The following is a 15,000-nucleotide window of genomic DNA, read 5'->3' on the forward strand; positions in this document are numbered from 1 at the left end:
ATATATATATATATATATATATATATATATATATATATTATTACTTATATCTTATATAATCGCGACATTTGGAGCGCATACTGAGAATCATATATTGGGACTTCCAAACCAAACGTAATCAGGGGTCCTTTTTTGACATACACTTCAAATGAAATACAAATTTGATTTTACTAAATAGAAAGTGCCGCATGCCTTCTTGTTTATTTTTAAAAAGATTGTGTTTGCCTTTCTCTTGTTCTGCTATGTTCTGGATTATAGTGAAATTTCGGCCGATAACAAATGTGACTTAACGTTTCAAACTGGTATAATATCGGAGTGATGCGGATTCCAAAAACTGGATATCAAATTAAAATGAGACGAAATGGGAAACTAATTTATTCTACTCTTGAGCTATACAAGCTCCGAAGGACTCATCATCATCATCATCATCATCATCATCATCATCATCATCATCATCATCATCATCATCATCATTATCATCATCATCATCACCATCATCATCATCATCATCATTGTGTTGCTTTTGTTGTTGTTGTTGTTGTTGTTGGTGGTGGTGGTGGTGGTGTTGTTGTTGTTGTTATTAAAATATACATAGATTTGATAAAAGTTTCATATTTTTATATGAATTTAATTCTCAGCTTCACGAACACACCGACTTAACAATATGACAAGATGGTGGGGTACATGAATTATGTTAAACAGAAATGCTTTTATTTCTATTAAATAAATAATAACAAGAATCAAGCACATTATAGACATTCCTCGAAAGTAAGGGCATAATAATTTGAGCTTTAAGACGCTTGGAATGAGTACACGTAGCTAAAAAAAGAAGCTTTTACTCTTGCTCTAGGGTTTGCAGTCATCAGTTCAATAAGATCATTAAGCTTAATGCCGTACGAATAAAACACATTTTAGAAAATTAAGGTTTAAAAATTCGTCCAAAAATCGATTGATTAAAATTACCACATCTCGATAAAAACTCTCAAATTCTTAGGTTTGAGAGTATTTGTCAAATTAAGGGTCATGTAGAGGGAACTTTTAGATTTGATTTCGTATTTGTCAGGTTTTTACATGATGAACGTCATTATAATCGCTCGATATTAAAAGGACTAGAAGTTTCAGGCCAAAATTGTTAAAGTGTATTTTGGTTGGGGGTTTTGTTTTCAGAGTACAGCAGTACGGTAAAGGGCAATTAACGACACGTTTTCAAACTCACACGACCTGTGGTGCAATTACTCGTTTTCTTATATTTAAAAGGAAATGAAAATTCTATTATTACTTCAGTAATTGATTATTCCCAGGGTTGAAATATAATAATAATTAGAAAATCACCCTGGTACTGAGGGGAGTTGTTAATTAGCAGCGGATAAAAATGTCTATTCTAGCTCGCAATCGATTGTTATTGCCTGTCATACGAGGACAAAACGCCTGTTTTACATTTTGGCCAATCAAGTTTTACTCTCTATACCGATAGATTGAAATGACCCACAATTTGTCAAAATATTTCAAACCGGGGACTTATTTTTAAGGATCGGGTTTTAAGAATCTTGACAAGTCGAGGGTCATTTCAATCGAACGGTATAGAGAGCAAAACATCTTTGGCTGAAACGACACAACAGTCAAATGGAATGGAAGCTTCAATTTCATTAACGAAGACAGATAATGTGGACGTTTCGGGTCTTCCCTTTGTCAACAAAACTCGATTAATGAAACATTTAAGACGATTGAGAGATATAAGAATGGCGCTGTTAATGCGATTTGCATTATTTGGCCTAAATGTGCAAAACAAAGTGTTAAGAAACAACCGTTCTATTTTCAAAATACCATTTAATTGTTTGTGGTAGATATCTATGATTGTATTTGTACAATAAAGTTGCACCAATTACATTCTCCATCTTTATTGAAAATACATTAAAAAAATAATACTTCTAAGGAGTTCTAAATAAACGCCTTAGGTGCATTTAAGATCAATTCATTCACAATTTTTTTAATGCAAATGCATTGAAAATATCCATCAAACGTTAGCCTATGAATAGAATGCTTGACTAATGAGGAATAATTTCTGTCAGGTCTCATCATAATAATTTTATAAAAACCGTGTGACCAAATTACTGGATTGTGAACTGGGAGGCAGAGTACAGCAATAATATTTTAGCGATTGAAGATTCTTAATGTTAACAGTTTGCTTTCAAAAAGGTCTTGAGATGAAGTGTTAAACATGATTGCATTCTGCTATTTTTCATCCATATTTTTCATGCTTTCATTTGTATGAATGAGAGATTTTTAAAACATTGCGTTAATGCTTTGTACTCATTTGATGTAAGGGTGATGGGAGGGTCCCGATAGCTCATCAACTGGTAGAGCACTCGCCTCACAATCAAAGGGGCTGGTTAATTGCCCACTGTATATTATGAAGATTTCGTTGAGGGGGGCGAAGTGGCCGAGTTGTTAAGGCATTGCACTGTGATCCGGATGACCCGGGTTCGAGCCCCGCTTCAGGCACTTTCGTTTTTTTTTTCCTTGAGCAAGATTATTCACCCCCAATTTGCTCACTTGGACAACATGGGTGATTCCTGTTGACATCAGACATCTTGTTTGATGAGTTATCTATATTCCTTCGTGGAATGCCTAGGCGACGATATCTTATGATATCGTGGGTAATTTTATATTATGAAGATTTCGTTCTTTGGCCTCCCTCTCTGTCCACTCGGCAGCGTTTGAATATAGATAGTATGCGCTTGGCTAAGAAGCTCATAACATTGCCATCCGGAAGTATAACGGACCAACACACAAAACTGTGTGTATCCATAAACGTTTATAGTCAGATTAATACAGTTCAGTGAACATTATTCATAAATGCGGAATACAAAAAACAATAACAAAGACCTGAGTGACGTCATCTTCGAACTATCTATTGGATCTAGACTTGACAGAAGCCACTATCTATTTTTCGGTAGACTTGAAAAAAAAAATCAAAATATAGCTATTATTTGTTAGTTCTTATAAAGTCACAGAACTCGGGATAAATTTAAGTTCTGTGGGTTTTCTGTCTCTAAAGTAATTTTTCTATTCATTTTATGAATGCCTATCCATGGATCTCATTGGCCCATTTATAAATCACGACTGTGTGGTCTTGTGGTGCCACACTCGGCATCAAACCTGAGGGATTTCTCTGTCAACGGCACAAAGATTAGTTCTTGGAAAAGGCTCTTTACTTATCTCAACGTACTCTAGGCACTAGTACTCTGTTTTTAACAGAGGCCACGTTGCTATTGGCTAAGAACTCGATTTAGTAACACGTGAGGTGAGAGAGAGAATGTGAGTAAGGAGCCTTATCCAAGACTCAACCTTGCACCGCCCATAGCAGTAGTAGTAGCGTATGGCTACACCTCCAAATTTATTTCGTCAACCCAGCTCCTAGAGTCTTCCTCCGCCCTAAAGATGCACCGCCCATAGAGGGACTCGAACCAGGGACCTAGTATCCGAAGGTGAGTTTCCTATGACATGACGCGAAGCTGTACTAACGGATAACCATTGTGTTATTAGCTATCTGAGGAAAAATGCTCGTTTGTTCAATAGTAATAACAGCTTACCTCGTAGATAGTGTCTGCCGTGCTGTTATACTCCTCGTCCTGGTTGTGAATGAACGTCACCCGGTTCCAGTTGAACATTTTCAGAATGGACACTGCACTGCCGGAGATTTGAGTATCCGTCGGTTTGGTCCGAGCAAATGTCGGATACAGCACTTTGTCGCTGACCGCGGCGTCTGTGCAATACTGTGGGTAGACAGAAAAAACATGATTGAAATTATTAATTAATAAATAATATAGCCTAGTCACGGCACGATGCTACCACCACCCCCCCCCCCCCCCCCCCCCCCCCCCCAACACACACACACACACACACACACACACACACAAAGCCGGAACCAATGCCCATTTCATTCAATGCAAGTTGTCCATCATGTGTTCTTTTTGTACTAGAAATTTTACAAGATTACGTCTATGTCAATACGTTAGTCCTCATTTACTTCAGGATTGAGTGAAGATATGTGTGCTCGGTCTTTAATCTAAGAGTACATTACAGTGCGGAGGTCAGAGTTTTGTGGTCATTATTATGGTCGAATCAGTGACAACGTTCAACATTGTTTGGATTTTTACAAGTAGAGATACTTACCGTGTTGCCGTACCAATGCCACAAAATAAATTTTCATATAATACAAGGTGTCCATAGAGTCTTTTCCTGTTAAATAACATTTTTATCATAAAATAACGTTACAACCAATATACTTTAAACATAGACCTATGAATACATAAATGCTTCGCATTTTGTTTACGTTTATCTTTTACTCAATTCACCTCAATATAGTTGCCATGGCTACCTACAAGTGTGTTTTGTAAATTTTGTGGCGTGGTAGATTCAATAAAAGCTCATTTATTTCATGGTAAACGTTCCACCACCTGGTATGGGAGCTGAATAAACAATGTATCTGATGTAGCCCCATAAGAAGAAGTCATTCGGAGAAATGCCCGGTGACCTAGGCTGCCAATCGAGTCCATCTCTCCCCATCCATCTGTTTGGAAGCGTTTACAAATTCGCGGGTGGCTTGTCTCCAAGCTAATCGAACACCCTCTTACTGAAAAATTATCTATGGCTGATATTCACGATGATCGGATGCAGCATAGGCATTGACAGTAATAGTTTTCTAATAGAGAAAGATTGGTCTATCACTATGACACCAATCATTATCTTTGTGTCTCAGCAAATTTAAAATATACGTTTCTGTGTTTGTTTGGTTTTTTTTTTAATGTATTCATGTCCTGTAATGATCTGCCAAACCGGGCTATGAAACGTTGTTGAGTATAGTCCGTTCCACAATCCGTGCGCACACGTTGACGTGGATATCTTCACAACCTTCTGATTGTTTTTAATGATACCTGGCTCGAACACTAGAATTGTTAGTGACATTAAGCCGATTTTTTTGCATCGGTTACAGTATCGTTCTTTGGGATTTTTCTTCTTTACGGTATATAAAAAACGTTTTACATTAGCCATATTATACACAGTGAATTCTATTGTGACAACGATCACTGAACTCGCCCACCGGGTGACGAGGGGTTTACATTTCACGAGATTCACGCGCACTACTCACTGACATTGCCACCCTTGATTGATTAATTTCCATAAAGGAAAATAGATACTCCATTAAACAAAGGTCTGACGGTAACAGGCATTACCCATGTTCTCCAAAGTTAGCAATTCGGGGTGGATAATTTTGCCGAATGAAAAATAAATGGAAGTCCTGAAGCGGAGATATAACCTGGTGCCTTCTGTGTTACAATGTAATGCTCTTAGTCACTCGGCCACCTCGATCCCTATATCAATACATAATATGTTAAATACCTGTTACTTATTTAAGAGTTGACCGTATTTCTAGCACATCACACTAATTCCTTAATTCTCCTGACAGGCGCCTGACGACATATTGAATTGCATGAAATGGATTTTAGTTATATATGGAGTGCTAGGCAATTAAATGAAGCATTGTGAAGTGCATTGACCATGTTCAATTTTCAAATCATATTATTACAAGATCCGAATGGATTCTTTTTCTTATCATTATATGTAAGCATTTTCTCCCATGTATCACATATGTCAAGCAAACTAAGAGCGATTAAAAACAGAATGGTGTCAATCAATGACAGACAAAAACATCGTTTGTTTTTTTTAAAAATCGAATGTCGTTCAAACAACTTGAATTTCATGGATAGGAAATATATTTGGATACTTGAGAGCCTTTTTCTAATTGGGGTCAACTTAACCCAGGATCAATTCAGTAATAAATGTCAGACTAATAAAAATCACAAAAACGTTTATTTTTTTTCAATTCTGAATGGAATTGTTTATGAAAAGAATGGCCTCTTTCAAAATATTACAATGAAAATAACATAACGCAGACGTGGCTGGAAAAAATCGTCCTCTACTTTTTTGCACGGATTCCTGTTTTGAAGCAAACTCTCTAATTTGGTCTTTTGAGGAAATATCTCTGGCGTTATTAACCAGTTAACTGCTGTATTATGGAAAAATACACACATTTTAAAATTTGGTCAGAAAACTCGTCCTTTAAATATCGATCGATGCAAATGGCCATCAACTTGACAAAACCTCTCAAACCTGCTACTTCGCGAAGTCCCGGGTTTGAGAAATTCTTTGCCAAGATGAAGGTCATTTAAATCGATCCTTATTCAAAAGATGAGATTTCTGGTCAGATTTTTAAATACGAGTTTTTTTCCAGAGAACGGCGGTTAACTTGTCAAACGCAGTAAAAACGTTAAAATGCAGAAAACTATTTTTAAATGTTTATATAAACAATGTTTAACTTATTTTCTGCGTTGTTAGATATAAGATAATTGGCGAGAAAGAAGAACACGAATGAACCTATGTGTATTATTATATGAATTATTGTCTGAATTGTGTATGTGAGTGTGTTTGGTTGTCTGAGTGTGTATGTATGTGTGTAAGTTGTTTGTTTTGAATTATCAGGGATTGCGATCCATGAATCCCTCCTAATGACCCAAAGACTATATAGACTACTGCGGGAAATTGCCAATAATTCTAGATGCAATTATGGATAAACAAGGACTGTCTGATCGTAATGAAAGACAGGAAATAAAGTGTTTAAAAAAGACCCCCAAAAAATAAATGCCATACGCATTTTTTGGAGGTTTCGATTATACCTTTCATACATACTTGTTCAGATCTTTATGTGTAACCTTAAACGTTTATAGTATGATTGATAGAATATAGTGAAAACTAATCATTAAAATGGCTGTCTAAAAACAATTTTAAAATGTGCTGAATGACGTCAATTTTCCTTCATCCATTTGTCTCACAAGCCGAGGGACCTGAATGGATCCTGAGAACAGTTGTCAACCCAACAGTGATTGAATAGCTGTTGCTGTTATCTAGTTGATTGTGTTTTACAACAAAAAAAAATCGTCCTATCCCCTCACAATCAATTGTTACTGTTCGTTTAAGGCGACAAAAGATTGGGATAACATCCGGCGTATTGGACAGTAGTTCTATAAAAAAAACTTTATCATATTATAAAAAAACGACACAATATTTGAATTGAATCTATCGATGCTAGAGCGGACCAACCATTTCAAATCCAGAGAGTTGAAAGTCGATCGTAACCTCATATTGACATTTGTCCAAGTCAAGTTACAGAAAGCAGATCAGTAATGGTCAGAGTTAAACAGGGCAATAAACTCATTTTCTTTTCTATGAAAGTATGTGATTTTTTTAAGGGAAGAGGATTTGAAGGTGAATAAGAAGAGAAGAAAATTGAGGAGGAGGAGGAGGAAGAAAAAGAAGAAGAAGATGATGATGATGGTGATGATGATGATGATGATGATGATAATGATGATGACGATGATGACGATGAAGGAGAAGTAAAAGAAGAAGGAGGAGGAGGAGAAAGAAGAAGGAGAAGAGGAAGAGAAGGGGAAGAAAAGAAGAAGAAGAAAAGATGATGATGATGATGATGATGATGATGATGATGATGATGATGATGATGATGATGATGATGATGATGATGATGAAGGAGGAGGAGGAAGTAGAAGAAGAAGAAGAAGAAGAAGAAGAAGAAGAAGAAGAAGAAGAAGAAGAAGAAGAAGAAGAAGAAGAAGAAAAAGAAGAAGAAGAAGAAGAAGAAGAAGAAGAAGAAAAAGAAGAAGAAGAAGAAGAAGAAGAAGAAGAAGAAGAAGAAGAAGAAGAAGAAGAAGAAGAAGAAGAAGAAGAAGAAGAAAGAATATTATTTTGATGTTTAAATGATAAAAATTTGCAGTCAAACTAATAACTCTCCATTTGACTTTTTCCTCTCTTTTTTCATTTTTGAGAAAACGAATAGAACAAATAGCGATGGCTTAAAATTATGTTATAACGTTTTGAATTTATTTATCTCTTGTCTATATACATATATATACCTAACAGAGGATGTTAATTGAATATTATTTTTTTCTAATGAACGTTCTTTTTTGGTGTGATGGTACATCTTACATCGTCTACGTAAGAGTTGCACCATTATAAAAAAGAAAGGAGTAATTTATTGCAAAGTCACTATCTTGGCATACCTATTTTGACCCGAATTTGTGCATACAAAAAAACGTTCAGTGACCATCGTGTTATATATAAATCTATGGTCTGGACTTCTCGTCGATGATTGAATATGTCTCACTTATTGGGTCAATACGGCGATATTTATTTTATGAATATAAACAACGGGCTGGACGTACGTACTGGAGGGATAAACGCCATGATGAAACCTACGCCAGAGACGATTATCTACTGGTCTAAGTATTCAGAATTCTGACGACCCAACCTTGTTCTTGTTCTAACATTGTTGTAATGAACAGTATTTTGCCTTGGTTTGAAAGTAATTTTTTTGTAACAGATAGGTTCCGGGTTCGAGTCCTGCTCTGAACGGTATATAGTTAGTTCCTTGAAAAGGCTCTTTACTTACATTCTCACACCATATCCAAGTTTAAAATGAGTACCTGGCCGTTAACAGCTATGTCTCTGTCGGGGAAAAAATGTAACATCGCCTTAAAGGCGTCTTGTTTCGTCCCACATGTAAAGTGTTGCTGTTGAATAGGGACCCCTCCTTGCATGGCGCTTTGAGTAGTTTTATTGGATATTGCTCTACACTGATACTATGGGTTTAGATAACCCACATATAACATCCACCAGACAGATAAAATGTACCAAAAAAACAAACTATGTGTAACCTTAAACGTTTTTGTTTGTTTTGTTTTGTTTTTTTTTGTTTTTTTTGTTTTGTTTTTTCGTTGTTTTTTTTTTTTTTTTTGTTTTGTTTTTTTTTTTTTTTGTTTTTTTTTTTTTTGTCTGATTAATACAATTTACTGAGAACTTCTTATAAAATGGCTGGCTAAAAATAATAACAAAGAGCTGAGTGGCGTCAATTTCGTTCTATCTATAACTGCTCAAGATTTTAGACTGATGGCTTTTGGCTTATTTATAAGATTTTCAAATGAGACTTCTTGCAGTGCCAATTTCAAGACTTTCTCCACAAATATATCAATGTGTTCAATCAAAGTTTTCTGGCCAAAGTGAAAAAGGTTGGGGTTTTTCATTTTTTGTACAGCAAGTAAAATTGGCAGCATCTATGTCAATTCTTTTACGAATCGGGAAAAATTAATTACAATTCTCAACAATTACAAAGGGAAAAAGGTAGTCCTTCAGAGCCATTAGTCCCATGAGGCAGACGAGTTTATCCCGGTTTTTATAGCATGAAACTAACAGCAATTGCAATTGCTTGCTACCTTGGATAGGACGCTAGTCTATCGCAAAGTACTTTCTGTAAGATCCAACAGACACAGCTACCCAATCACTGCTGAGTGGATAGGGGGAACGTAAAAAAAACTCGAATTTACCCGGGATCGATCTCTGTCCTTTTGCGTGTGAAGCGAGAGCTCTACCAATTGCGCTATCGGGATTCCCTGTGAGATATAATCATTATACTTCTCATCAATTAGTGGAAAAACACGTAAAGTAAATGTTGAATTTTTGACGAGCACCCTATGTACATTCGATGGGGAACTCGAATCAGTGCTGTGTGAGAGATGTCTGTTTTACAACAAAAGCTTGGATTCTGGGAAATGGGATTTCAGCAAGTCAGAAAACGGGAACAGAAGTAGAGTATAGCAAATAACAAAATGTCTTCTGATATGGGATTGTTTGTTTGTGAGGTTTTTTATTGGATTTTGGGTTTTTTGTTTTGTTTTGTTTTTGTTTGTTTTTTTTTTTGTATGTTTTTGGGGGTTTTTTATGTTGTTGTTTAGTTTTGTTTTGTTTTATTTGTTTGGTTTTTTGTGTCTTCTTTTTTTTTGTAATTTTGCTTTTACTTTTCATCTTTGTTATCAATTTTTTAGACTTTTGGGGTGAGATGTGACGATTTTATTGTTCGTTTTTCATGCTTTGTTTTGCTCTTTTGTTAAGTTTTGATTTGCTTTGTTTGGTTGGTTTGGTTTGGTTTTATTTGGGGAGGGTTGGGGGCTAGTTGTTTTGTTTCTTGTTTGTTTTTTGTTTGTTTTTTGTTTGTTTTTTTGTTTTTATTATCTTCTTTAGATTAGATTTCTTAAGACTATAGGGTATCTTGAACGTCAGGATATTGATATGGTGATTATTAGATTAGTAGATAGTAGCGTATGGCTACACTTCCAAATTTATTTCGTCAACCCAGTTTCGATAGTCTTCCTCCGCCCTAAGGACGGATTCGTAGCCACCTTCAAGTTTAGTGACTGGGCAGTGGAGGACGATGTGATCGCTGGTCTCTGGGGCTGCCTGACATTTCTGGCAGGTATCACTGTTTCGAAGTTTCCATCTGCACATATTTGATGCAGTTCTGTCATGTCCAGTTAAGAGGCGATTTGAGGAAGTCCAGTATTTCCTGGCGTTATTGAATGCAGGCACTCTTTTGGTTGGATCTTTAATGATGTTTCCTCCTCGTGGTGTTTCCCTGTTCCACATTTTTCTCCAGTTTTCCTCCACACTTATTAGATTGATTCATAATCATTTTTAATCTCCCTTTTGATCCCCAGTTAAAAGACATAAAAATATGTTTTTGTTGGTCCATCCTATTTCAAAATGTTTGACTATTCCAATTTTTTTGTATTTTGCAGTTATTATTTTCCTTGGTTGGGGGCTTTTATTTTGTTAGTTTCTAGTTGTTGGTATTTTGGGGGGAGGGGGGGGGGTGGGGTTTGTTTATTTTCTTTTTTTTATTATCTGTCTTTTTTCTGAACGTCTTATCACCCTAATGTCAGAATTTCTACTTTCTATTGGAATGTGGCTTATGTTAAACTTGTTCACCAATATTTTCTTTTAAGGATTAGGGTATCCATCGATAAGTCATAGCGAGGAGTACGTTTTTATTTAATACTTTTGCTTTGAGGGTGTTTCGGAGGTTTTTGGCATGAAAAATTTTCTTTGCATCTCATGTCATCTATCCATTTTCTTTTTTTTTTTAATCGATTTCGTGTTTTGTGCTCTCGTCTTTTATTTATATTATTTGGCCGTGGTCGGCGTGTGTTTGTATTGTCTCTGTTTAAGGGCTTCCAAAATGAATTTGATGGTTTGACTTATTCGTCATGGATTGGTTTTCCTCTTTGGATTTTCAAAATATTTTCGAGTTTTTCTAGTTAATTCGGTGCTCCGTGTTAAATTAAATAATATGAAAGTTATATAAGTTCAGGTTATTGTAGACCTAGATACATTATTTTTAAAAATTGAAGTTTAGTATCCACACCAAAAGTTTGAAAAATTGTCTTTGGTATTTTAATTGACGCGAGATGTATTAAGAACATTATATATATATATATATATATATATATATATATATATATATATATATATGTGTGTGTGTGTGTGTGTGTGTGTGTGTGTTTGTGTGTTTGTATATATATAGTTGTAATTTGGAGATTAATGATTTATGAGGTTATGTGTTTCTATACCCTTTTAAAACAGACTTTGGTGATTAACTGATGAACATAATGAATAAATCTACAATTAATTTGAGTTGTTGTTTTTTTTTCTTCTTTTTTAGCTTGAGGACTTTGAGGACTAAAATGTGGTAGTCTAGGTAAAATTTCAAGACGTGAGAATGTTTTTTGGGTGTCCTCTTTCTTCAAGACGTCCGCATGACAGGAGTGAAGGATGAATCAATCGACCCAATCAGTAGCCACCGTAGAGGATGGTCCACACAAACGTGTGCGAAATTGAATTAAACCAGCAGCTAATCAGGGAGAAAAGTTAATCCAACCTTGCATGTGAAGATGTCTGTGGAAAATTGGTAACCGGCCCACCAGCCTTCCAAATAAGGCAATTATTGCTAACTGGTAACTAAAAACTGGTAGCTGAAAGTGAAATGCGCTCGCGCCAACCAAAAATATTTAAACTTTAGTGTTCATACAAAAATCACTCAAAAAATGTAATGGGCTATAAAGTTTAATATAATACAATGACCCCCCCCCCCCTCTTTCCAGAAAAGAAATGTACAAGATGCTGATTAACGGCTTATAGAATACGTATTGCAAATATCGGGAAGATAGAGCAATCGTTTCAAAGGGGACATATTATTATATCGATTTCGGGTGCAGTCGAAAAAATTTTCTGACCCCCCTGTCCATCCAGAAGTGATTGGGTAACTGAGTCTGTTTGATCTGGCCGACAGTACTTTGTGATAGACTAGCGTCTCATCCTTAGCGTAGCAAGCAATTACTATTGTCCGTTTCACGCTACAGAAACCGGAGTAAACTCTAGGTCCATGGGTCTAACGGTTTTTAAAGGCTACTAAGGTTCATACAATCACAGGCTATATAGCTTTAGTGTGATACTATACCCCCCCCCCCCCCCAAAAAAAAAAAAAAAAAAAATACAGACAAGAGGATAACCGCCTCTTTATGATTGATACACTTGATGCAGGTGAAATTTATTTGAGCATCTCAAGAGTCGGTCCTTCGGCGGCCCAACGCCCAAGCTTCCATTATTATGCAATAAACTTGCTGCACTGCGGCAGATACCAGTATTATCTCAGTCTTTTTTTTTTAGATAGACCCTAAAGTAAAAATTCAATTGAGTATTAATAAGAACATTTTAACATGTATCTTATTGTCTTCATCTCATAGGTGACGATCAGAGGAATGTCGTGTACTACACCCAGTGCCATAGTATTTTCTTTTGATTGAATATGGTCAATAAAAATAGAGTTAAAATCCATACTGTGATGGGAATATTAGATCCCTGGTCTCAAGAGACATTCGTAAAATTATTGCATCCTTTTTCTTTTTACGGTGTTTTTCCTGCCATACAGTTTGAGTCAAATAGATGATAAAAATAACTCACTTATACACGTGTATATCAGACATGTGTTTGTTATATTATACACGTAGACGCAACCCCATTAACAATAATGAGAAGCAATGTTATCTGGACAACAAAGAAAGCAGAAAGTTATAACTATGAAGACGGTACAGCTTACTGGAGAGCTGTGAGGCGATGCATATTGTGGCAGATTCTATTGTACAGCATTGTATAAGTTATACCGTGTGCGTAACGTGAGCAACACTCAGCTCAATTGAATTATTTCAACTTCCACGGGAAAAGGGACAATTTAATAAGAGAAGCAAGAGGCACAGCATGAGGATGAAGTGGAGGTGGAGGAAGAGAACAATCATAAGGGTAATGAAAACGATTATTGTTACGAGGAGGATGAGGAGGGGAAAGGATCTGAACATAAAAAGGAGAAGAAGAAGAAGAAGAAGAAGAAGAAGAAGAAGAAGAAGAAGAAGAAGAAGAAGAAGAAGAAGAAGAAGAAGAAGAAGAAGAAGAAGATGAAGAAGAAGAAGAAGAAGACGACGACGACGAAAATGAAGAAGAAGAAGAAGAAGAAAAAGAAGAAGAAGAAGAAGAGGAAGAAGATGATGAAGAAGAAGAGGATGAGGAAGGAGAATAAGAGGAAAAGAAAAAGATGATAATGATAATGATGATGATGATGATGATGATGATGATGATGATGATGATGATGATGATGATGATAATGAGGAGGAGGAGGAGGAGGAGGAGGAAGGAAGGAGAGAAGAATAGGGAGTATAAGAGGTGTTGGTGATGATAGCGATGAAAATAATGGTGATGAAGATGATGATGGTGATGACGACGACGGCAGCGATGATGATGATGATGATGATGATGATGATGATGATGATGATGATGATGATGGTGATGACGATGATGACGATGATGATGATGAAATAGAGAAGAAAGAAGAAGGGGTTGACGTCAAAGAGAACCACCTTTTCACCACCTAGACCCCTACACCCACAAGATCTCCATCCTATTCCACCCCGGAACGGCCTATACTGTACAGCATGAAACACTTTTGATTATCATATCTCCATCCTATTCCACCCCGGAACGGCCTATACTGTACAGCATGAAAAACTTTTGATTATCAATTCTCCATCCTATTCCACCCCGGAACGGCCTACACTGTACAGCATGAAACACTTTTGATTATCAATTCTCCATCCTATTCCACCCCGGAACGGCCTATACTGTACAGCATGAAACACTTTTGATTATCAATTCTCCATCCTATTCCACCCCGGAACGGCCTACACTGTACAGCATGAAACACTTTTGATTATCATATCTCCATCCTATTCCACCCCGGAACGGCCTGTACAGCATGAAACACTTTTGGTTATCATCAGCAAGACGCGTTGTCACCAACAATGTCGGTATTGGAGACGGTTGGGGAATGCGGGGGAGAGAGTTGGGTAGGGGGGGGGGGGGGGGGGAAACAGTGTCAATATTTCGAGGCAGTCTGTCCATCAAATTGACATGCTACTGATCAAAACGTCACCAGCGACCGGGAAAACATTTAATTTAATCTCTGTCCCGGTGCAACTCTAGGTCTCTGATTGAATTACTTTGGGAGATTATCATAAGGCTGATATTTCTATTATGAAATGGTGACTTCCTTCTTCTCTACTTGCTCTCTATCTATTTCGTTTATTAACTCCTCTCTCTCCTCTCTCTCTCTCTCTCTCTCTCTCTCTCTCTCTCTCTCTCTTACTCTCTCTCTCTCTCTCTCTCTCTCTCTCTCTTCTGACACTCTCTCCCGGTCTCCTAAGTTCTAATTCGATATAGCGCTTATTTGTTTCCCTCCCTCTCACTTCCTCTTTTTTCCAATCTTTCTCTATGACTATCGAAAACAAATTCAAACGCACACGCACACTAACGTACACACAAACACAGACACTAAATCAAACTAAACTAGAGTTTTTAAATAGCGCAGTATCCACTAAATGTGCTTCAAGCGCTTTACAAAGGGTCCCTGACCAACAGCAACACGTAATCTGTAGAACGAGACATAACGCCTGTAAGGCGATAATATAATTTATTTCCGACAGAGACAAC

The 15,000-nt window shown here is 36.6% G+C and overlaps 1 protein-coding gene across 3 annotated transcripts in view; it reads right to left on the reverse strand.

Annotated features, from left to right (window-relative positions):
- The window catches only part of LOC144972813 (guanylate cyclase 32E-like), a 221,810-nt gene that overhangs the window by 125,102 nt on the left and 81,708 nt on the right, over positions 1–15,000 (reverse strand). For all 3 annotated transcript variants that reach the window (XM_078914479.1, XM_078914480.1, XM_078914478.1), the window contains one exon: positions 3,594–3,776. In XM_078914479.1, coding sequence (XP_078770605.1) covers positions 3,594–3,776 — 183 coding nt within the window. The remainder of the gene's footprint in view (positions 1–3,593; positions 3,777–15,000) is intronic.

This window comes from Berghia stephanieae, chromosome 5 (assembly GCF_034508935.2).
Source record: "Berghia stephanieae isolate SIO BIC M18660-M18661 chromosome 5, UCSD_Bste_1.3, whole genome shotgun sequence".
Taxonomy (NCBI): domain Eukaryota; kingdom Metazoa; phylum Mollusca; class Gastropoda; order Nudibranchia; family Aeolidiidae; genus Berghia; species Berghia stephanieae.